The sequence below is a fragment of the Aotus nancymaae genome, unplaced genomic scaffold (assembly GCF_030222135.1).
Source record: "Aotus nancymaae isolate 86718 unplaced genomic scaffold, 86718_ANA_hifiasm-v0.15.2.pri h1tg000012l, whole genome shotgun sequence".
NCBI classification, from domain to species: Eukaryota; Metazoa; Chordata; class Mammalia; order Primates; family Aotidae; genus Aotus; species Aotus nancymaae.
The window spans coordinates 10,444,698-10,468,820 of NW_026988423.1; the positions used below are offsets into that span (position 1 = coordinate 10,444,698).

General features: G+C 34.3%; 1 protein-coding gene across 11 annotated transcripts in view; it reads left to right on the forward strand.

The window, feature by feature from the left end:
- The first annotated feature begins 404 nt into the window (after positions 1-404).
- GRIA4 (glutamate ionotropic receptor AMPA type subunit 4) overlaps positions 405-24,123 on the forward strand; it is a 395,455-nt gene continuing 371,736 nt past the window's right edge. For 5 of the 11 annotated variants that reach the window (XM_064375376.1, XM_064375381.1, XM_064375384.1 and 2 more), the window contains exons 1-2: positions 995-1,452; positions 2,612-2,770. In XM_064375376.1, the coding sequence (XP_064231446.1) occupies positions 1,365-1,452; positions 2,612-2,770 (247 nt within the window). In that variant the 5' untranslated portion in view covers positions 995-1,364. The other 6 variants (XM_064375383.1, XM_064375377.1, XM_064375380.1 and 3 more) reach the window with 5 other exon arrangements.

Below are 24,123 nucleotides of genomic sequence, written 5' to 3' on the forward strand. Positions count from 1 at the left end.
AGAGGGAAAGAGTCCTCCGGAATGGGAGACTGGATAGAAAGCAACCGGATCTTTAATCACTTTTCCTACTTTGCACTTCACACAGTTCTTACCCCTATCTCTGCCTCACGTCTTTCAGAGTATTAGAGACCTCCTTCAATTTTCATTTCTCAGTCTTTCCCTCATCCTGTTCGATACCCTAAACTTTGTTATTTAAAATAACCTTTTACCCATACCTCCCCTTCCCGGGACCTTATAACTTCTCTGGCTCTCCTCCGCATTCTTACCTCCTTCAAATTCTCTCCTCCTGGTCCTGGCCTCTTTCACCCGCCCGGAGCTGCCCTCTGCCTGAGCTTTCTCCTCACACCACTCGCTGAGTCCTTTCACCTCATCCATTCCCTCGTCAGGCTCTCCAGATTCCCGGGCCGTTTGCTGGTGAGAAGTCTTTGCTGCAGCGCGGACCGGAGTTCCCCGCGCGCAGCCCAGTGGCAGAAGAGGGCTAGGCTGAGAGGAAAGCCGGGACTGTAGGAGCGGGAGGCAGCCCGTCCTCCTCGCGAACCCGCAGGGATGCGGCAGGGGCCAGGGAGCATGGGGAGGTACTAACCCCCCGGAGCCCCTGACTGGGGCTTGCAGACGTGGCCCGTGGGCCAATTTTCTGCCTAGCGCAGCCGAGAAGCATAGGTGCCAGGAAAACCAAGAGAGGGGCGCTGGGGGTGCCCATCCCCAGAGTCGGTCCCTCTGCTAACCGAGGAAGAGAGGTGGGAGTCAGCGAGTGGTGAGAAGGGAAAACCTTTCTTCAGACTGGCCCCGAGCGTCGGGGAGGCTGGGGCGCTCCGGTAAGCGCCCAGCGGAACGTTGGGCGAGAGGCGTGTGGAGGGAGTGCGCGTTGGGGAGGAGACGCCAGGAGGGAAGCGGTGCTCCGGGCTGGTGCAGGCTGAGGGGAGATGTCGGCGGGTGCGAGCTGGGGAGCGCGTGCGGCGGCCGCGGCGCCAGTGTTTGTGTGTATGTGAGAAAGCAAGGGGCGAGCGCGAGTGCGAGTGAGGCAAAGACAGAGCGCATGTCTCATCCCTGCGAGCAGCCACTAGACGCTCCACCACCATCTTTTGCATGTGCAACATTTGCAGCCGGACAGAAAACCTCTCCCAGGGCTATGGAGACTGCGGGAAAAATCTGGCGGCTCGCGATGGATTGCTAAGGGGAAATAGTCATAATCTTAAACCACCTCCAACCTCTTTCCTTTTTTTTCTTTCTTTTTTATTTTATTATTATTATTTTTTTGGTTGATTTTTAATTTTAGCGCCGTCGTCTTCAATGTTTCTCTGAACAGCCTTGAGGAAGAGTGCGAGAGAAAGAGAGAGCGCGCGCCAGGGAGAGGAGAAAAGAAGATGAGGATTATTTGCAGACAGATTGTCTTGTTATTTTCTGGATTTTGGGGACTCGCCATGGGAGCCTTTCCGAGCAGCGTGCAAATAGGTAAGGTGTGCTCCGATGGGGTGTGCTTGTGGCTGGTTGTAGCAGATATCCGAAAGTGAGTTAAATGAGTTGCTGATAAGCAATTCAGGGAAACCTTCAGCAGTTCCCTGCCCCTCTCTTACCTTCTTCTTCCTTTCTCTCTTTTTCAAAAAGACTGCCTTTGGAATACACCCAGGGCAGCCCACCCATCCCTTCTCAGTCCATAACCCTATTTCCACCTTTGGCTAAGCCGCTTAAGTAGGTTTGAAATAAGTTGGGGGAAAACCTTTGGGGAATTTGGTTGCATTTTATATGATATTTATTTTCATTCCTTTCTTTATAAAGTGTAAAGTGATGTCAAGTTTGTTTAAAAAAGAAAAAAAAAATCCACTTCTTCCCCTGCTGGACGCCGCAGCTTTCTTGCTATTACAGAAAGACACTGAGGAAAAAGACATTACCACCCTCACTCCCTGCCTTTTCTTGCTACCGGTTAGCAGATTCCAAAGTTAGATCCCCTTCCAGGAAGCTTCTCTCCTTTTTATTTTGTTTTCTTCTTGAAGCTTTAGCCCTTATTTCTCTACCTCGACTGTATTTCCAGGGACATCCTCCATCCTTGGCTTTTCTTGCTATTCTCCTCTACTGTCTTTTAATGGGACGCAGCTATTGAATTTCTTCCAGCTAAGCCCAGCCTCAACACTGCATCATTTCTCGTGGTCTGTGCACAAAACGGAGTTAATTAGGCTGAGTCCATGAGCTGCAGGAAAACAAAGTTCATTTCTCCTTTCTGATTTCCCTCTTCCCCGTGTGGCACTATGTCTGTATTTTAATGTAAATCTCTTTTCCGTTCATCTGCATTCATCTTAGAGAGAGATTCCCTGAGCTGGCTGATGTAGCAGTGTGCTGGGAATCGGGGGAGGGCAAGGGAGAGAAAGGAACAGACACTAAATGGTCTCAGAGGTCATTGTGATCATAGCACATTGGGACAAGAAAAAGCTGAGCTGCTCTAAAGACTAAATACTAAGCATGCACCTTAGGGACAAAAGGCAGTCTCCTTAGATGTGGCAGGTATAGCTCTTTAATTGTATATGCTTGTAAATGGCAGTAGATTTGACTGTGCTTGGGTTGTGTATAATGTTTACAAGAGGAAACACTAAATGTGCTTTTCCTGCTGTTTTAATAGGTGGTCTCTTCATCCGAAACACAGATCAGGAATACACTGCTTTTCGATTAGCAATTTTTCTTCATAACACCAGCCCCAATGCGTCGGAAGCTCCTTTTAATTTGGTACCTCATGTGGACAACATCGAGACAGCCAACAGTTTTGCTGTAACAAATGCCTGTAAGTAAAACATAAGTTATGAAAGATTAGAAGAGAGTTAAAACCAAGCAATGGAGTCCTCTTCCTCTTTGTTATTATTTCATTTTTTTTTTAGAAAGAACTTCAATATTCCCACAGTTGCCTGGTTTCAGGACAAATCAGAGTTAACAACAAGACTTCAACTCAGGGATATTTAGCTGGTTTCTTTTCTTTTCCTTAATTTGTTTTTCTTTTCTTTCTTCTCCTCCCTTTCTTTGCTTCTTCCTGCCTTTCTCTCTCTCTTTTTTCATTACTTGTCTAGATCATTCAAGCTAAATTCTCCTTTAACATTTCGGTGTTATTCCTATCAGTTAAATATCAGTTTAGTAAAAATTGTACTCAAGCTTGTTTTTTATTTTGTTCCTTTGGTTTTTCTTATTTGCATTTCACTTGAGTAAGCACAGGTCTTGCTTTTAAAGAAGACGTGCTCTTTTACACTGATGAAGGCCATGGAAGGCTTGCTAATAGTGAGAAAAAGAGGGGAGTGGTGGTGGGAAGGATATATATTTGAGTCGGTTGGTTGACACTGCAGATGATCTGGTGATGTCACTTGAGGCTGCCCTGTCCTTATATTCTGGATTGTAAATGTCTCTTACTATCTTATAATGCATATGTCTTGTGGATAGAACTCCATGAATCCTTACCTCGATGCCAAATCACGTTAGGCTCTGATCCACCTGAATTCACCAACCAACCCAGCATTATTTATTATCCCACACAATGAAACTAAACGGGTGACCTCACCTAATGCCGTAAGAAAGCAGTTGTACAGTTCCTTTCACCCTTATGAGGATACTGTATAACTTAATGTAAAAAAGCAAGTACAATCAACTGTGCATATTAGTTTAAAATGCATTGAAACATGATCACTCAATAGTAGTTGTATTGCCTTTTTCTTCTTGAAGGAAGTGCATGTTTCAAATACCTCCTCACATTTATATGCTAATTTACCAGGTCCAAATTTATAAATTAAGATAATGACTATAGATTATTTAAGAAGTAGGAATAGTTTCTACATAAAAGATTGCATGTTTCACAGTTAATAAAATGTTCGAGCTGAATTGTAAAGCCTTTTTATCGTATCTAGCTGGATGCATTTTTATTTAAAATTCTTTCACTGCAAGAAAGTGTACTGAACAAAGAAACAAGTGAATTTGAAAACTAAGAGTTGTTAAATGTCTGGAGGACATCTGTTTCATCAACTTAAATATTTTAATTTGTATGTATTGGCTGTTAATTCATCTAACAGATAACATGATTAATTTTTCTTAATTTTTGGTGTCTCTTGAACTCTTAATTCTTTTGAGAACTTAGTTTCATAAGGAGGTTGAAGCATGTGTCACTTTTGCAAAGTGTATAATTATATATTTTTCAGGAAGGCTATAGTTTCTATGAGTTACTACTTAATTTTTAAAAATCTCTTGACATATTTGGTGATAAAATCAATATTGCATTAAACCAAAAGGGAGTTATTTTTAATCACAAGTGCACATAAATTAGAACAAGGTTAGTGGATAGTCCCTTTTGTAAAATTTCTAAGTTATTAGTTATATGTTCAGAGTTGTATAAGGGATGTCAGCATTGCAATTATTCTAAGGAATGCATTCTTTTTAATACATAAATAGTATTTGTTTATTTAAATATTTTTCTTATATCTCACCTAAGATTCTGTCAGTAGAAATCTTACTAGCTTTAAAAATAATCTATGATCCAAATACATGTGAAGGTATTTATCAATAGTAACTACTTTTTAAGTATTAAGAAAATTTTGAAAGATTTTCTTACAAGTGGCAAATATATCTGTTTTATTTTGTTTCATTTTTACAAATTAAGACCTTAAACATTCTAAAGTTTGTATTGCAACTTCCAACAATGTAAACAAAAAGGCTAGTCCTCTTTTCCTCCTTTTTGTTTGTTAACCTCATTTGGGATAATTATAACTAGTATTATTTTATGTAATAAAAATAGATATGAGATACAATGTTACTGTTAAAGTATTTGTAAACATGATAACTTATTAGGAAATTGCATACAGAATTAAAAAATAGAACAAGTATGAAATATAGAGTATGCTATTCTTTAACATATAAGAATTGAGAAATCTGACACAAGTAAACTTTAAGTCTGTTTATTTTGAATCCAAGTATAACACAGTATTAGTGATCTAATTTTTTTATAATCACATACAATTAATTTTGTGTATGTTTAAATTAAAAAAAAAAATTGTAAATAAGTAGAAAACATTTTCTATCACAAAAAAGGAAAATTATTTTGACAAATGAGTATGCTGAACATCCTTAAGGCAAATCTAAGCAGAATTTGAGAAAAATCAATAGTCAGAGAGTGTGGGTCATGTGATTGGTGTTTGTTGAATGGACTGACTGAGAGCATACAGACTCGTGATTTTCCAATCTAATTAAAGATAAAATGTAAGCAGTAAATATAAGGCAACCTCATTTATCAAGCTCTATGCCTTTGAGTACAAAAAGGTAAAAATAGGTCTTAAAACTTAATATTCCAGAGAATTAACATGAAACTTATTCCTCACCATAATATGGACTGGATTTTTAAATTTGTCATGTTAGATTAAATATAAAGACATAATATGTGGCTGATTAAGTTTATTTTAATCATGATTTTTCTACAGTGGCTCCTTGTAGAACTGCAGAATCTACTCTATGAATAAGGGTGATTAAACAAGATATGTTTAATTATGTTGTGGAATGTATACTCAAAAAAAAAGACAAAGCATAAAATGTGTTGGTTATCTAGGGGACAGATTATTTAATGCTGGTTCATCTGCCTCAAAACTAAGTTAGTGCTCTAAGACTACTTCGATAACATAAACTATTCTGTGTATAGAGTTTACATACTCACAAGTCTAAACCTGATAAACTTATAATTTTTGGTATAAATCCCATGTTCCTGAGAAGGGAGTAACTTTGCCTTATAGTTTATTCCAACTATCCTATTGTTGGAAAGTCACACTTTGATGAATATTAAACTAAAATTATATGAAATACAGATAATATAAAATTATGACCTGTTACAATAACAAAAAAAATGAGTATAATAGCCTTTGTAGTCATATTTCAAAATCTAATTAAAAGTATACTCTTTTTTATTTCAATCTATCCAAAATATGAAGTACAACAGAATGGAAATTTTAAAAATACATTTAATATAGACAAATTTATTTAATTAAAACGTCATACTGTTGTATCATCGGTAGATTAAAAAATAATTATCTTTACAAACAAAAATGCTAGTTAAATTGGATATGTTCATCAAAAAACATTTGAGACAACCCAAAAGCCAGCTGTTTTCTTATATTTTTCCAGTAGTTAATGGATAGAGATATTTTGGTTTGGAGGATATGTTCAATATAACGAAAAGTAATAACCAAAATACTAAATTAGTCCATCTCTAAATTTTCTAAAAGATAAATATATTTTAGTCATTGTGATTATTAGTTTAATTCAGCTACATTAGAAACCCTGTAAAAGAATCAGCCCTTTAAAAAGGCAGTCCCTGTGCAATATAATCCACAAATATTCAGATTCTGAAATGACTCATTTAAATTTCAGATGGCAATAGGAAGTACTAATAGAACGGATCAAGTACTCATGTATTATCACCTTGCTGAAATGATAATAGAATATTATAGACTGTTTTTGACTTTTTAAACTTTGTTAAAAAGGACCAATTGATTAATATTTTTCTGTTAAAAAAGCTGTAAAAAATCACAAATAGAATCGATATTATGCCCTAGTAATGATTTTTAAAAAGTTATTCTTTTTTAAGTTAAATATGAATTCCATGTGGCTGATTTATTTGTGGACTGTTAAGTATTTAAAATGAGTAGTACTTGTAATAGTAGCTTGGTATGTAAAATAGAGTTGTTTAGTTTACTTAAATACATTGAAAATGTGACACTAAACCTAGTAGGCTCTGCAGGATTTTCCACTTATAAAGTAGGTACTTAATAAAAATTCACTAAATTTAAGTGTACTAAATAATATAATATTCTGTGTTTAGTTCAACAATGTTTAAATATTTTTGTACATTTTCTCTTCCAGGATCATGAAGCCCTAAAAAGGCATTCTAAGAGTTTACATTGGGTTAATATAATAATCTTAAATATGCTAAAGATAAAATTCTGATGATTTCAACTGCAAAGTTGTTAGCAAAGAAATGCTAGAATTAAATGCTATTCGACTTTTGTCTGTATTTAGGAAAATGAGTGATGTGACTCAACTGTGATTCTCATTAGCTTTTCTTATTTTGAATTGATGGCAAACTTCTATGTTGATTTTAAGTAATTCTTTAGTTTTATATTTTTTCTCTCTTACCTTAATTTTTCATGAGATTGACAAAGATGTGAGTCATATTCTTATAGTTTTTCTCTTTAAGTGATAGGATGATGCATAATCTGTATATATTTGATGTATTTTAGAGTTGTCATAGGATTAAGCTTTCATAAAGCGGTCAAAAAAACTCTTTTTTTCCAATCTGGATTCTTCTAATTGTTGTTTATTTCTCAAGGAGGAAAAATTTTAGTTCCTGGCATTGGGAAATATAAAATCTTATTTACAGAGTCATATTATTGTTCTGGATTTTAAAATAAAGGATAAATAGCAATACACCTTGCACTTTATGGCAACACATTTTTTTTAAAACTTCTTAGGGGTGTGTGTGTGTGGGTATATATATATATATATATAATTTTATTTGACCTCAAGCTAATCTTATAGTGAGACAGTCTAAGAAGAAAATATATTCTAGTTAAGATAGCTTTGTCAAAAAGGAGTCACTTTACTTTCCAAAGACTATCTCTAGTAATAGACTACAAAGCCAGAGTTTGAACCAATTCATATATCTACTATCCTAGTACTTTTACCAGAAGGCCATAAAGGTGTAAAAAAGATAACATCTATATTGAGCCTGCCTGAATTAAGAAAGAAAAAAAAATGCCATTTATCTTTTCTCTAATTTAATTGCAACATTTTAAAGAAAATGGGGCAAGACAATTCTGGGCAATTTATTCATGAATCACATGACAGTGAATGATACAGCAAAGGCTGAAATCATATTATGTAATGAAGTCATCCATTCATTCATTAGATGAGATAATGAATGTATCCATTTACTTATTAAGCATATTTATCAAGAGCAACTCTATTTAAGACATTAGCTAGCAGCTGGCAACACAAAAGCTTATAAGAGTAGTTGCTGACCTCAAGGAGCTGATAGCCCAGAGGGAAAGAGAGACAAGTCAGTGATTACAGTAAAGATTACAGTATAGTATCGTAACGTGCTGTGACAGAGAAACATTGCTAGAAAGGAGATTGACATGGACACGGAAGGATAATTACACTAAATTTGGCATGGCCTCCTAAGGATGATATTGCCTGATCGGAGTGTTAAGATCTAGTTGAGTCATTTGAAAAAGAACAAGGAAGGAGAACATGGCTGGCCAAAGGAGCAGTGCATGAGGAGACACCAAGGTGTGGGAATCCAAGTGTCTTTGAGCCATCGAACATGGATTTGTCTGGCAGTAGTATTAAATGTGTGGAGCAGAGGTGTGCTAAGAGTTGAGGCTTTTTAGAGCTCAGAGGATATGTAGCTATGGACACTCTTCTGAATACAAAGAGGGACCCATAAATCATTGAAACACAATAATGACATGAGCAGACTTATATTTTATAAAGAACAGGTTAGGTTGTAAGAGGGAGAATGAATTGGAAGAGGACAAAATGGGACAAAAAAGATCAGTTGACTGAGTCTTAAAGTAATACGATTTAAAATTATGAGTTAAAAGTGGAAGCATGGAGGAGAGAGAAAAGCACATAGATCCAATGTAGAATTTTTCGTGGAATTTTGTGATTGGTTGGATGTCTGTGTGAGAGGGTGCAGGGGAAGTATGGTAAAAATAAAAGATGTTTTTTCAGTCTTCTGGCTTGGGCAAATATTTAGACAGTGAGTAAAGAAGCGACACACTGAAGGAGCAGATGTGAGTGGGGAGGGTGAGTTTACAATGGACTTACTGATTTTGAGGTGTTAAAAAGACATCCAAAGGGGGATGTGCAGTAGGGATTTGGACATGTGTGTCTGGAGCTTTTGGGTTTAGTCCTGAGCTGAAGACAGATGATCAGTGAGCCTTGGAGACTTGGAAGTGAATGAGATCACCCAGAGAGATCAGAAGCAGTGCCAAGACTGCTGAAAATCAAACCCTAGGAAGAACCAATGTTTGAGGGGAAGGGAGAGGAAACAGGTGAAACAAAGAAGACTAAAGACAAGGGATCACAGAATTGAGAGGAAAACGAGGAAAAGTAATTTAATAGAAACCAAAAGATAGGGAAAATGTCAAGTAAACAGTGCTCAATCTTGTCAACAACTGCAGTTTAAATAAAGAATTGCAAGGACACTTGTAGTATCTGCAACATAGGTCTTTCCTTTATTTTTCAGAATGTTCTTTTGTATTTGGCCAGGAAAAAAAAAAGCAGCCATGATTAACCCCATAGAGCTTCTAATACTACATATTTTGGGGGGTATATTGGCCTAAAATGTTCTTCTTTCACGTAGAGTTATGGAGAGATAATCTCCTCTGGAGTTTTGAGCCAGATGAGTTTGAATTTGCAACCTGATAGTGGGCAAGTTATTTAACACTTTCTGAGTCCCAGTTTCTTCATCTGTTAACATGGAGAAATAACATATATCACATATAAATTTTATGAATATTAGAAAACAATTTGGAAAATATTCCAACATACAGTTAGTAATCAGTTGTTATAACTGTATTTCACTTCCTGTGTCATGTGAACCTTTTATGTCTGAGCCAATTTTAACATTTCAGGTAATTTATATTTATATTTTTAAAAGGCAATTTATTTTAAATTTTTTTGATATTTCATAGAAAGTTTTTTTAATGTCTCTGTGAATTGTTAATTTTAATTCATGTACACAAGTGTAAAGCCATATTTGTCAAAATTATTTTTAAGTCCTAAGAGGGGGCAAATTTATCTACAAGCTATGGAGTATTCAGAGAGAGGATTGTTTCATTGATAGATTAAAGGAGGTCAATGAATTCTTCTAATTTTATGCAAAATTGTGTGTACTTGTGCACAGTGTGTGTGTGTTTACAGAGACACAATCAAACTTTTGAACAGCTTCTCAATGAGTTCCAGTCACAAAAAAGGCCCAGTACTTCAGCCCTAAAGGAGCCACACATAAATTAGATGAACAAACAGCTCTTCATTCCCTATCTTCATCATTTTAGGAGCAGAATAGATTTTAGCCTTGAAACCAACCAGGATTTTTTTTTAATGAAATCCATCTCTACTACCTTTTTCCTTGACATAGAAAATAATCAGTGTATCTTAGCTGGAAAACCCCTTGGCTTGGTCCTCTGCCTCTCATATCATCATCTTATAATTTTTATTCATTCTCTTACTATTCAAAGTGCAACATATTCTACATCAGCTTTTTCTATTTTTATCACCATTTACTTTTTCCCTTACCGTCACCACTCCTGCAACACTGTGTTCTTGAAGGTCATCAGTGACTTACAAATTAGTAAATCCAATTGTTATTTCTTATTCCTCATTATCTCAGAATAGTTTGAAGGATTTGACATTGCTGACAACTCCTTGTTCTTTGAAACTCATTCCTCCTCTTATAGTAAGAATAACTACTATTATGGAGTACTGTTAGCAGATTTGGGGTAATCTCAGTTTTTGTAAAATTCAGCAGGTAATCTCAGTTTTTGTAAAATTCAGCAGTAGGCATTATTATTATCATTTTATAGGAGAAGAAACTGAAGATTTGCATAGCTAAGAAAATTTGTCTAAGACCACAAAGTATCCAGGGCATCTGAATTTAAAGTCAGTTCTCTTAGTCAATACAGGATTTGTCTGCCATTCATACCGAGGCATCTTGATCTGTACAGTATTGACAAAATATCCATTATTCTGTGTGACTGTCACTGGTTAATTCTTACTTCTGTTATCAACAATTTTTTGTTAAAGTTAACTCTGTGACAACTTTTATTTACCCCTACAACTATGGACATACTGATTTTTCTATGTGATTTGTAATGCAGCTCAAAAATTTCAGAATCCTAAATGGTAACACCTCCATTACTTTATATTGCCAAATTCATGTCATAAACACAACCAAGTGTAAAAATGACTAAATGACTCTTTTAACTGTTATGTAAACAGTGTTGGATGCTTCATTAGTTGGCCAGCCTACATATTTTTATAGCAAAATTATTTGATTTCAGGACAACTGCAGATATTCAAAACTATTTTCCAGAATGTTTTACTTAAATATTTACGGAGCTATCCAGTATTTTCTTTTCATTTTTTGGACAAAAAAGTCATATTTTTGGATTTCAAATAAGCATGGCAATGACTGTCCTAAAGAACATCACCCTACCTCAAAATTGCTCATTTCTAGATCATCATCAGGTGCCTCCAACTTAAGAAAACTGTTGATATTGTCAATAAAATGTTTAATGTTATGTTAGAAATAAAAGACTTAAAAATTAAGATTTATTCCTTCTTTCAACAAGTCATTCTATTTTTCCAGAAATAGCTAAAATTATACTATCAGTTGTAATCACTGTTTGCTTATTTCTGTTGCTGATATGTTTATTCCAAAATCAGCAGACTTTAAATATATTATGCCCTGTGATTTTTCCTGTTATATTTTTAGCTTAAAACTCATGCATACTTGTAAAAATTTCAAGTACTTCAGCAATCTTAAAAAGCTAGAATATTCCTTAATCCCAACACTTGGAACTAATCAGACTAAACAGTTTGCTACAGATCTTTCCAGACTTCTTTTTTTTTTTTTTTTTCTGTTTAGGCCTAGAGAAACAGTAAACATAAGCTTCTAATACATATCTAGAAATAAAAGTATTTAATATATACTTAGTATATAAGAACTGTTTCATTTTCTTGTACTACTGCATAATATGCCTTTGTATGAAGTTTCTGTGATTAATGTACTCAGTCTCTGTGGGATCAACATTTAGAATGTTTCCATGTTTTTGATATTACAAACTAAACAGCAGTAAAACTTCCTGTACCTGAGTGACTATTCCTGTAGGATCAATTTTTGGAGGTGAAATTGCTATATCAAATAATTTAGATTTATGCTTTTAATAAATATTATCATATCTTCTCAAAATTTATTTAAATGTACAACAACCAGTATGTGAGAATAATTTTTTTTATGACTTGCCAACAGTAACAATTACTGTTTTTTTAAATCTTTACTTGTCCTGATGGGTGAGGATGATTTCTCATTGCTGTTTTAATTTACACATTTTTTATTAATCGGGAGACTGAGACAATTTTCTCCTATTTAAAAGATCTGTGTACTTCCTCCTCTGTTCTTTTCCTTTGCAAATGTTTTCTTTTTTGGTTGTGAGAGTGTTTTAAATACTATAGAAATTAACCCTTTGTCATATATGTTGCAAATTATTTTTCCACTTTTATTTGGCTTCCAGATTCATTTATGATGTCTCTTGCCACAAGAATACTTAAAATTTTTATTTACCCAAAGTTTTGACTTATTTTCTTTGTGGCTTCAGGGTTTTGTGTTAACCTAAAAAAGGCATTCCTAGCCTTACAACTATAAAAATATTATTCTACATTTCTTCTAGCATCTTTATAATTTTTAATTTTATATTTGTAACACTAATTTTCTGAAATTTATTTTCTTACATTAGAAACTGATCTTTGTGGAGTTTCTTTTGCATTATTTATTTGCATAAGATGTTCTTTTAAAAGTGGTTTGAACTGCTACATTTGTGCAAAACTGATCTTCTTTTTTGACTGAATTTGAGCTCAGACAGAAATTTCACTCTTAAATTCTGAAGTTCTCCTGTTTTTTTTCTTCACTTATATACCTTTTTCTGATAGTCTTGTTCCTTCTATTATTTCCCTTTTTTTCTTTCTTCTGACTGACGCTTACCACCTTACCAAACCCCCTTGCCTCTACCTCCGAAGTACATGACGTCTTCACTTTCTCCATCTCTATTTCATCATCCATGTCCAAGTCAATAATTCTACTTCAATTTTTATAATATGTAAATTTATGAAGTACAAATTCAATTTTGTTTCATGTATACATTGTATAGTGATGAAATCAGGGGATTTAGAGTATACATCACCTGAATAACGTACATTGTACTCATTAAGTAATATATCATTATCCACCCTCCTCTAACCCCCCCATTATTCAGAGTCTACAATGTCTATATGTCCATACTCAATTTTCCATGAGTAAACATTATTTAGCTCCCACTTACAATATTTGCAATATTTGACTTTCTGGGTTTGACTTGTTTGACTTAAAATAATGGCCTCCAGTTCCATCTATGTTGCTGAAAACAACACAATTTCATTCTTTTTTATGGCCAAGAAGTCTTCCTTTGTATACATATACCACATTTCCTTTATCCAGTCCTCCACTGATGGACACTTAGATTGATTCAATGATGTTGCTATTGTGAATAGCTCTGTGATAACCTTATGAGTGCAGATATCTTTATAATGATTTATTTTCCTGTGTATAGATATCCAGAAGTGGGATTGCTGGATCAAAGAGTAGTTCTATTTTTAATTCTCAAACTAAAAGTTGTACTAATTTACATGCCTAATTGGTACTACTTCAGTAATTTCATAATTAATCTCCTGCTTCTATAACTCTATGTTATATCTACTTAACATATTTGAGCCAGAGGTACCCTTCTGAACTGATAAATCAGAGACTGTTTCCTTTGTGCCTAGAACCCTCCAATGACTTTTCATTCTCTTAGAATAAAATTCCAACTCTTTACCATGATCCTGGATGAACTGACTCTTGTCCACTGCTTTGTCTTGTTGATCATCCTGGGGTCCACTCTGGTCTTCCTTCATCTATGCCTTTGTACTTGCTATTTCCTTTGATTGGAATCTTCCAATATAGTTATTTGCCTAACTAGTGTTTTCTGAATGTTTAAGAGGAGAGCAGAGGAGGGGAGGGACAATTCAGATTAAATGTCACCATCTCAGAAAACCTTCCTGGCTAATATTTATAGCCTAATTTATCCCACACCAAAATGCCAATCATCCTATTTCACATTGCCAACTTAATAATCATCTTTGTTTTCTATCACAATCTGTAACTATTATTCCCATATATTTGTTTACATATTTATCATCTATATTCCCCACTAGAATAAAAACTTTCAGGGTTATGTCTGACTTTTTAAACTCTCTGTCCTCATAACTTCTCACAATGTCTCGTACAAAATAGGAATCAGTAAATATCTTTTAATAAATGAATTAGAAATCTGTGGTGAGTTCTTTCTCCATTCATCTTTGGGGCATCCTTCAAATAGCTAACACTTTTCCTGTGTTATATTAGAGGAAAATCAAGTGAATGATATTAAGGCAATAGGATAGTATATTCCCAAAAAAATAGTACATATTTTGTTTATCTTAAGCATTTCTTCTCATTTGTTTCCATTAAATTCAGTTTAACATATGAGCTGAGTATAAGGAAAATATATTTTAGAAGGAAGAAGTTAGGACCGTTAATGCAAAAGGACATACATTGTGGCCGGTCAGATTGCACTTTAATAAATTTAAATCTGGTAGAAGATAAATTCTAAGTGCATATAACATTTGTTGTCTGCTGATAAAAGAACTTGAAAATGCTGATACAAACCACTTTCAAAGTAGGAGAAAGCCAATTTGAGAAGCCCAGGTAAACTAGTAAGCACACTCAGGAGAATCCCATCTGTTCAGACATTGGCTGCTCCCTCAGCACTTCTTGGAACTAGGAAGCTTTTGGAAGAACAGAGTTAGAGTCAAATGTATAATGTTATTCCTTTCAGTTCTTAATCATTTTCATTGCACCTTCTATAGTAAATCTCACAAGTGATTTGTTAGTTTCCATAACACTTTATGCTATCCTTATTTGAAATTAGATTATCCTTAGTTAATTACTTAATTTTCAAGTATGTATATAGTCTTACCTAGGCAACTTTGAAAAGGAATTCATTTCTTTTTTGTTCCAAAAATTTAACATCAATACAAAGAGATTCCTTTTTTCCTCCCCCAAAATATGCATGTCTCCTCCTTTCTTAATGGGAAGTTTGTTAAGTCAAAATGTTACTTTCTTTGCTCTGACAACTAGGAAGCTCATTTCCAAATTTACTAATTAGTAATAACATTAATCTTCATTTTAAACATTTTTAGTTGTTTTTACATCCTCATTTTTCTATAATCATATTATATATATGTATATAACATATAGAATATATATACCTTTAAAAGACTACGTACATTATTTTTGGAAAGTAGCACAGAGATACCGTGATTAAAAATTTTAAAATGTCTGTGTCATATCCCATTCAACACAGATGTTGGTTAGATTTTGCCTAAATAATCAAATTTCCTTTTTGGTAGTCTTGTATCTTGTATACACCTTGGAATATGGAGAGAGAGAGAGAGAGAAATAGAGAGAGAGACAGAGAGACAGACATATAGACAGACAGATAGACAGATAACATGTCAACACTGTTAGATTGTGAGTTTTGTGACAATGAGGATGATACCATATTAAAAACTCTGCCATGAAGTCCTGTTACAGTGTCTGGAATGTTAATGTTCTATACTCATATGTTTGCAGACTGTGGGAAGAAGTAGGGAAGAAAGAGAGGCAAACCATTTCTTGACTGGATAGTTATAAAACAAATTCTTACCCAGAATTGAATAATACAAAAACAAATCTAGTTAATTTTCTATATGACTCACACTCATCACATTTTTAAAAAACAGATATCACACATCCCTTTAGTACTTTACCAAGGTAAATAACATTTCTTTACATAATGTACATAATGTAATTCCTAAAACCTTTAACATCCAAATTCTGGCATTCTGGATGTCCCCAGGATTATTTTAATTTTGTTAAAATATAATAATGTAAATTAACTCCCACAATTCACTCCTGTCATGATCAGTACAGAATAAAACTCCACATTCCTGACGCTCATGATTATGGCCTGACCTGATCTGTCAGATGAGAATATTGCTTCCAATTATTTAGGAACTATAAACATAAAGTGTAGTCCAAGATTATTTGGGTCTTAATTAGTCAGTTACATCACTATCTTGGTTCCTGTTAAGTCTGTAGTCACACTCTGCTCTTTTTTTCTATATGAATTGCTACAGATTAACCTCTTGATAGAGCATTTTAAAAAATTCACAGTGAGAGATTTTTTTAATGTTCACTCTTAAATTTTAATTTGTTTGAAACTTCTAGACCATCCTCAATCTTAATTCAGTTAGTTATAAAGTATTTTAAATCCTGTGGGACTCTTTACTATATGATTATCCATATTGCTGATTAAAATGCAGAACAAGGTCTGATACAGGGTAGATGTAGGATGATACCAGGACATGAATCAATACATTTTAGGTATGTGTGGGCAGTTGCATGTGGATTCTCCTAAAAATAATTAATTTCATCAAATGTCTCCATATTGTCCACAACAGTTGCTATTTCACTACACTTGTAATTTTTTTAAACTAAAAACAAAAACATAAGGGTCATGAAATCTTGGGGAAATATCTCAATGCAACTACATTGGATAAAGGAAAGCACAAATACACACACACACATATACACACACATACACTCTTCATTCAGATTGAAAAGAAAGGACAAAAGATATAACAGATAATTCACATTGGAATAAATAATAAGCCCAATAAACAAACTATGAAGTATATTTACCCTTGATAGAGAAAAACAAATTGTAATAAACAATTTTACATAATAAATTAGCTAATTTTGATGGTAATGATGAAGAGACTGTTAAATCATTCAAGATGGCTGGGACATTTAAAATGGATACAATACATTTGAAAATCAATTTGTAACAATTTATCCAAAGCCATTAAAATTGTGAATCATTTGACCCCATGAATATAGGAAAATCTCTAGACATGAAAATTTCATTAAAGCATTACCTAGCAATATTTAGTTGGGGAATGGCTGAATTAATTAAGATCCAGCCAAGCTACTTAAAGAAGTCTGTCAATCATGAGAGTTCTCCATCTGACTTGTGCCAACAGTTCTAAATTCAGGAATTTTTTATATAGACTCTTTATATGTTTTTGTTTTCATTTTTATTTTTATTATTTTGTTTTATTTTCTTACAGAAGGGCCAGTGTCATGGTAGAAAAAAATGTTCTAGTCAGATGCAAAAGAAAGATGTCCTCAAAATGTAATACTGATTTATTGAGCTCATTGAGTTAGCTGAATGATTTCTAAAAGCACCAGTTATTTAGAGGAGCAGAGACATTTCACACTAATCCTGGCTGGTGTCCAGGAAAAAATAGGTGCATTGTTTGTCTTGTGCAGATATTTGGAAATCCCAGTAAATGAATGACACAGGAAAACACTGTTGTTCATTTTACCCCAGTGTTTTCTATTTCCTTTTTTTCACCTCTCATAAGGTGTTGGGGGGAAATTCAGAAATTATGTGACAATCTGCTTGGTCCTTGAAATATGCATGAGATTCTACTGTACTCTAAAGAGGAAGATAAATATTTCAGGCAGACAAAACAGCATTACAGGAAAAAGTGTAAGGAGTATGAATGACATTGGAGAACAATAAGATGTCTGAAGAATAGAGTAAGAGTTGGGAGGCTGGCAGATGGTGGAATGGAGGGGTTGGGGATGGACTGCAGAGGCAGGGAGGGGCATTGTAAACTGCCCTGGCTGCTAGGGTAAGGTTGTTATGCCATATTCTGCCACAGAAGACAGAAAGAATTATTTTAAACACTCTATAACGTAATTATATTTGTGTTTTAAAAAGTCTTCTAACAGCATGGTTCATCATTCATGTATATAGCAAAATGTGGTTCCTTTCCCATACCAAATACACTAAGAAGCCGTTTCCTAGACAAGGAATGCTATTTTGTTACTTCAGTTGCCGTTTGTAAACCCATTATTGTATGTAATTCTGCTCATTGTTTTTCAGCAAGAACTGTTAGTTCTAGCAACAGATATTTAGCTTATCATTGCAACCATGTATCTTCAAACTGAAAACTAAGTCAGTTATAATAAGCAGCTTGGAAAAGAGCTGGCATTTGGTGAAAGGAAAGTAAACAAAAATTAAGCGCCTTTTATAATATGCATAAAGGCAACAAAATCTCCCTACAGATTTATATAGATGCTGATAAAACACTGTATAGTCTATTACTGAATAAATCTCAAGTATCTCCCACATTTTTAAAGTTATTCTTGTTAGAGGTTAATTACTTAATTTAGTTGGCACAAATAAGAATCTGTACTACAACTGTGACTTGCCACTCAATCACATATTACAGAGTAATAAAAACTTGTTAAAAAATGAGTTGAACAATTGTGAGATTAAAATAGTAATTAGTACAATTACCATCATATATATGTGTGTGTGTCTATGTGCCTACACACACACACACACACACACACACACACACAGCCTGCCAAAAAGAAAAATACAGTGAGATAATAACATAAATAATTTGCAAGATATGGTTATTCCTTCCCTTCAAAATAATGAATTATGTAATTTTATGTACCTTCGCCCACCACTATTTGCAAATTTATTTCATAAAATAAAAATAAAGCAAACACATATATAGGGAGTTCAGAATAACTTTACAAATCACTATATTGTGTTATACATCATATAGCAGACCTTTCATGAACATATAAAATATATACATGCTGATATGGTTTGTCTGTGTCCCCATCCAAATCTCATCTTGTTTTTCCCATAATGCCCATGTGTCATGGGAGGGACCTGGTAGGAGGTAGTTGAATCACGAGGGCAATATACTGAGTGAGTTCTGTGAGATCTGATGTTTTTTTAAGGGGATTTACCTCTTTGCTCAGCACTTCTCCTTCCTGCCATCATGTGAAGAAGGTCATGTTTGCTTCCCCTTCCACCATGATTGTAAGTTTTCTGTGGTCTCCCCAGCCATGTGAAATGAAGAGTATATTAAACCTCTTTCCTTTGTAAATTACCCAGTCTCAGGCAGTTCTTTATAGCAGTGTGAGAACAAAATAATACACATGCCTTTAGGTTTTATTCTTGATTTCACAAAATTTGCTAATAAGTATATGTTACAAAAACAAAGTGACTATGAAAATAAGCCTCATTTTATAGAACTGATAAAAATCACAGATTAGAAAACAAGTTTCAATATTTTTATTGAGAGGACATTGTTGCTAAAATAGTATATTTTCAAAACAGCAATGTCTTAACCTCTTTATATTTAGAAAACCCCATCATCTCAGCTCAAAATCTCCTTAATCTGATAAGCAACTTCAGCAAAGTCTCAGGATACAAAATCAATGTGCAAAAATTATATTGTATTGTATTTAAAGGATCAGTCTGGGCAAGAGAGCAAAAGCTTTTCTCTACCAAAAAAAAAAAAATTTAGTCTGCCTAACTGCCTACAGTCCCAGCTACTCAGGAGGCTGAGGCAGCAGGATCCCTTGAGTCCAGGGGCTGAAGGCTGCAGTGAGCTATGATCACACTCCAGGCAGGGTGACAAAGCAAGAGACTGTCTCTAAAAAAAAAAATTAAAAATAAATAAGTAAATAAATAAATAGACATTTTCCATTTCCATTTAGTGTAATACTCTAGCTTTTCAAAATTATTAGACTGCAGGCAATGGTCTATTAGGCAGAAGAGCTAAATGATAAATATTATTATATGGCTATTAAACTCATGATTTAGAGATTTTTAATATATGAAAATATGTCAGATATAATGGTGAGTGAAAAAGATAAGTTCTCTTTTGATTGCAATTTCAAAAGAATAATATATAGAAGAGATTGAAAAAGACTATACTCAGTGTTGATAGTGATTATTTTTCTTTTGTAACATAATGCAGAATTTCCATTTTTAATTACATAGTTCTAAATTTTTATATGTTTACAAAGAGCATATATTAACACTTTTCCTTATTTGTGATATCTAAATAAAAGAAAATGCAATGATTTTGTTACAAAATGTTGAATTTGTCTTGCTCTGCCCAAAGGAACAGTAAACTAGGGGATCTTTAGGCATTTTAGTCAATATCAGGGTTTGTTCTCTGATGATCTTGCCCACTCGATAATTGCCATGTTTGATCTCTTTGGTTACATATTTTCATTAATTTAAAATGAAAATAAGCTTTAATGAACTAAAATTATCATCATTATATTTGCTTACTATAGTTCATTAAAACAGCCAAGAAAATGTGTTATTACCAGCATTTGTCATTGTCAATTGAAATCTATAACTTACCAACCATATCTTATTTTCAATTCTGTATAATGGACAGTCACTTCATGAGTGAGCTGGTGGCCCTTGGACATTGGGTCACTTTTCTTTAGGTCTTTTCTGACCATCCCAGATTGAAATAGGCTCCACTTTGCTATGATCTCAAGGCACCTTGGACTTACATTACTATGCCATATTATTATTTATTTGCACTTCCCACACTGAATGGCTGGGATGCTATTATATTTGTGAGTAAATTCCTAGGGCTTGACTCATTGCTTCATGCCTGGCATATAATAGCACTAAATTAACACCCACTAAACATGTGGATATGAAAGTGAAGGGATTTAAAGATTTATGGTTATATATTAGTGTTTTAATTCAATTTTTGAGTTCCCAAGTAAGGCATTAATGGAAAAAATGATTAATAAAATTTTTTAATTAAAAAAGTTTAAAAATTGAAAACAATTTTTTATGGACTTCTTCATATGAGTAAGTGACTGGTGAAGAATCATAAAGATCATTACTCATTAAAATACATTGCCTTCAAGATTTAGAATCTAAGAGTCCTATAATAAGAGTCTTCAAGTGAAAGGGACAGAGGTCGGACAGTCATACAAGTCCCTCTGAATTCTTATGTCTCATGAAGATTATTTCATTTGAATTATGCTAGGATGCCTGCCCATGAGCAAGGACATCACAGCTCTTTATTTAAAATTCTGATCTAGACCCAAAAGATTCTTTCTCATTTCTACTCCCCAAATTTTTTATTACAAAGTATTTAGACATACTAAAATCCTCTCACTTCTACCCAAAGACAATTTTTCTGTGTCTATAGTGCTAAGCAATATTTCACTCTAAGGACACAGGTGTCTTTGTTCCCAAGTAGCTCTCAGTCTAGTGAGGGCCACCAAAAATCTCAATGCAATATGATAAAAACTGAGATTATATTGAGAAGGAGATAGCCTGCCCTGCTTGGGCTAGTACATATATTTATTATGTATTTAAAAGGCATTTTTTCTTTTCATGAGCCAGAAGAATAGCTTGGCTATCTTGAATAAAACTGAAATAAGAGAGGAAAGAAAAGGACTGTGCATTACCCAGACTAATTTGATTAATGAAGTAAAATTGGACCAATTTACTTAGATGTCAGAATTTATATGGAGAGAAATGAGCAATTAAATAAAACAAAATCCTTTGGCAACCCCAGGTTGGACTGAACAACCGTGAATCTGAACCACTCATACTGTCTCATAGATAATGAGCTACTTATCACTTCTATATTCTATATTCCTTATGCATCTGTGTGTGTTTGCCACCAAGTTATCTGCCCCTGTTAATATGCAGCTTCTTAAGTGTTCAATTGTAACTTCAATTAACTGAATGTTCACTTGGCAACTGTCTTGCTTTCTTTGCTGTGCCACACACGTTATTGAAAAAAAATTAGACATGATATTGGACCTTACAAAGCTTATAATCTGCTGGAAAGATAGAAGCAACTCATTATGAAATAAGGTGATAAGTATGTGTTAAATTAGAGGGTGTTGTGCATTGTATCATAATTGCCAAAAAAATAGTATTAGAAGGGACCATATTTTGTTTTTTAGAAAAGGGCTTAATAAAGTGGAGTTTAATCTTGAATGCATGGGGAGATCAAGGAGGGGTATAAAAGAGTGTTGAACAGAGCAAGCAAAAAACCCTAAGCTACAAAAAGGGATGAGATGGTACACGAAAGCATGTCATTGGATATGAATGAGTAGTGTTGGAGGGAGGGAAAACAGGTGGGGAGAAGCCTAATTATAAATACAAGACGTTAGAAGTAAATAAAATAAAAGTTTGAATTTGAAAACAGGGATGGTTTGGACAGGGGATTGGTAATTCAAGGACCATAATTCTGGTATGGGTATGCAGTATCAATTTAGAGAATAAAGAGGATAGACACAAGAAAGTAAAATGAACTGAATTAAAGTCTTTTTCTTTTTTTTTCTTTTCTTTTCTTTTTTTTTTTAATTGAAACAGAGTCTCGCTCTGTCACCAGGCTGGAGTGCAGTGGCACAGTCACAGCTCACTGCAACCTCCACCTCCCCAGTTCAAGCGATTCTCCTGCCTCATCCTCTTGAGTAGCTGCGATTACAGGCCAGTGCCAACACACCAGATAATTTTTTTTTGTATTTTTAGTAGAAATGAGGTTTCACCACGTTAGGCAGGCTGATCTTGAACTCCTTACCTCAGATGATCACCTGCCTCAGTATCCCAAAGTGCTGGGATTACAGACATGAGCCACCGCTCCAGGCCTTGAATTAAAGTCTTACTCCTCTCTCATCTCTTGTCACTTCTTATTGTTTTGGGTTCTCTTCAGTCTAAAGTTTCAGCTGATTCCCAATCTCCACATAAGAAACTTTACTCTAAACATGTCTATGTATACTTCTACTTTCCTAGCTTCAAAGACTGCTTTAATGTCTGTCCTTCTTTTTTTTCATTTGTAGAAACACTTCCACCCTTCCAAAATTGGCTCTCTGGTATGGAAGAACATAACCTCTGGAGCAAGGCCTGGAATCAGCTCCCAGCTTTGCTATTCATTAGCTATGTGAATTTTTGACAAATTAATCATCCTCCTTGAGTTTCAGAGTCTTAAGTTATAAATTAGGGGAAAGACGACTTGTCTTGATTTCATTAGAAATATGTAAAGCAATGTGCATTAAAATACATCGTATACAGTATTTAGGGGCTGAGCATGGTGGCTCATGACTATAATCTTAGTGCTTTGGGAAGCTGAAGCAGGCAGATCATTTGAGTGCAAGAATTCAAGACTAGCCTGGGCAATATAGTGGGACCCTGTTTCTCCAAAATAATAAATAAATAAAAAGAAAGAAAAAAATATTTTAAAAGTGTTAAAAGTGTTTAGGCCTGGACCTCTAAGCATTAATATAACCATAGTAAATACAGAAATAATAATTTGTATCATTCACTCAGTCTCATGTATACAAAATAAAATGTACACTATAATGGCCGATAGAGGTGAAAGAAAAGCAGTCTTGAGAATCTTAACTTGGGAAGAAGTTGCTGTTCACCAGGAAATACAGGTGAAATAAAAGTTCCTAAAGCAATATTATGAGTTTGTTTTGGAGCAGACTGAGTTAGCTGTCAAGTGTGTCATAGTGTGTTATATTTTATTTTCTATGTTACGTGAAAGGTAACTTTTTTTTCTTTTTTTATTTTTATACTTTAAGTTCTGAGGTACATGTACAGAACATGCATGTTTGTTACATAGGTATACACGTGCCATGGTGTTTTGCTGCATCCATCACCCCGTCATCTACATTAGGTATTTCTCCTAACGTTATCCCTCCCCTACGCATTTGGGCAGTGTGGCCATTTTCACAATATTGATTCTTCCTAACCATGAGCATGGAATGTTTTTCCATCTGTTTATGTCCTCTCTTATTTCCTTGAGCAGTGGTTTGTAGTTCTCCTTGAAGAGGTCTTTCACATCCCTTGTTAGTTGTATTCAAAGGGAACTCCTATAGTGCTCACTAATGACTCGATGAATTGGTGCCATTTGAAAAAATGACCTTTATCATGCCAATATACAGATTTCTGTTTGAAAATGACCTTAAATGCAAAAGATCCATTTCTTTAATGGGCATGTGTTTCACAGCTGACAGTGTTGGCATTTCTTAGAAGATTTATACATATTTCTATGTATTTTTTATTTTTTGTCAAATTCAAAGACACTGTTTTTAAAATGTCAATTTATCATCTGTTCATTAGATTATGAGCTTCTTGAGGGCAGAGTCTATAATTATTTTTCCTTTATATCCCCTGAACATAGTTCATAGCACAGTGTATAAATTGTAGTAAGCTCTTAGTAAATATTTCTGAATGCAAATGTGCATTATTATTCAAGTTGTGAATCTGCAGATCAAGTATAATTGCACTGGAGTTCAGAGAGTATTAAAAACAAACTTATCTTCCAAGATCATGCTTTTTTTTCAAAGAGTCTCTA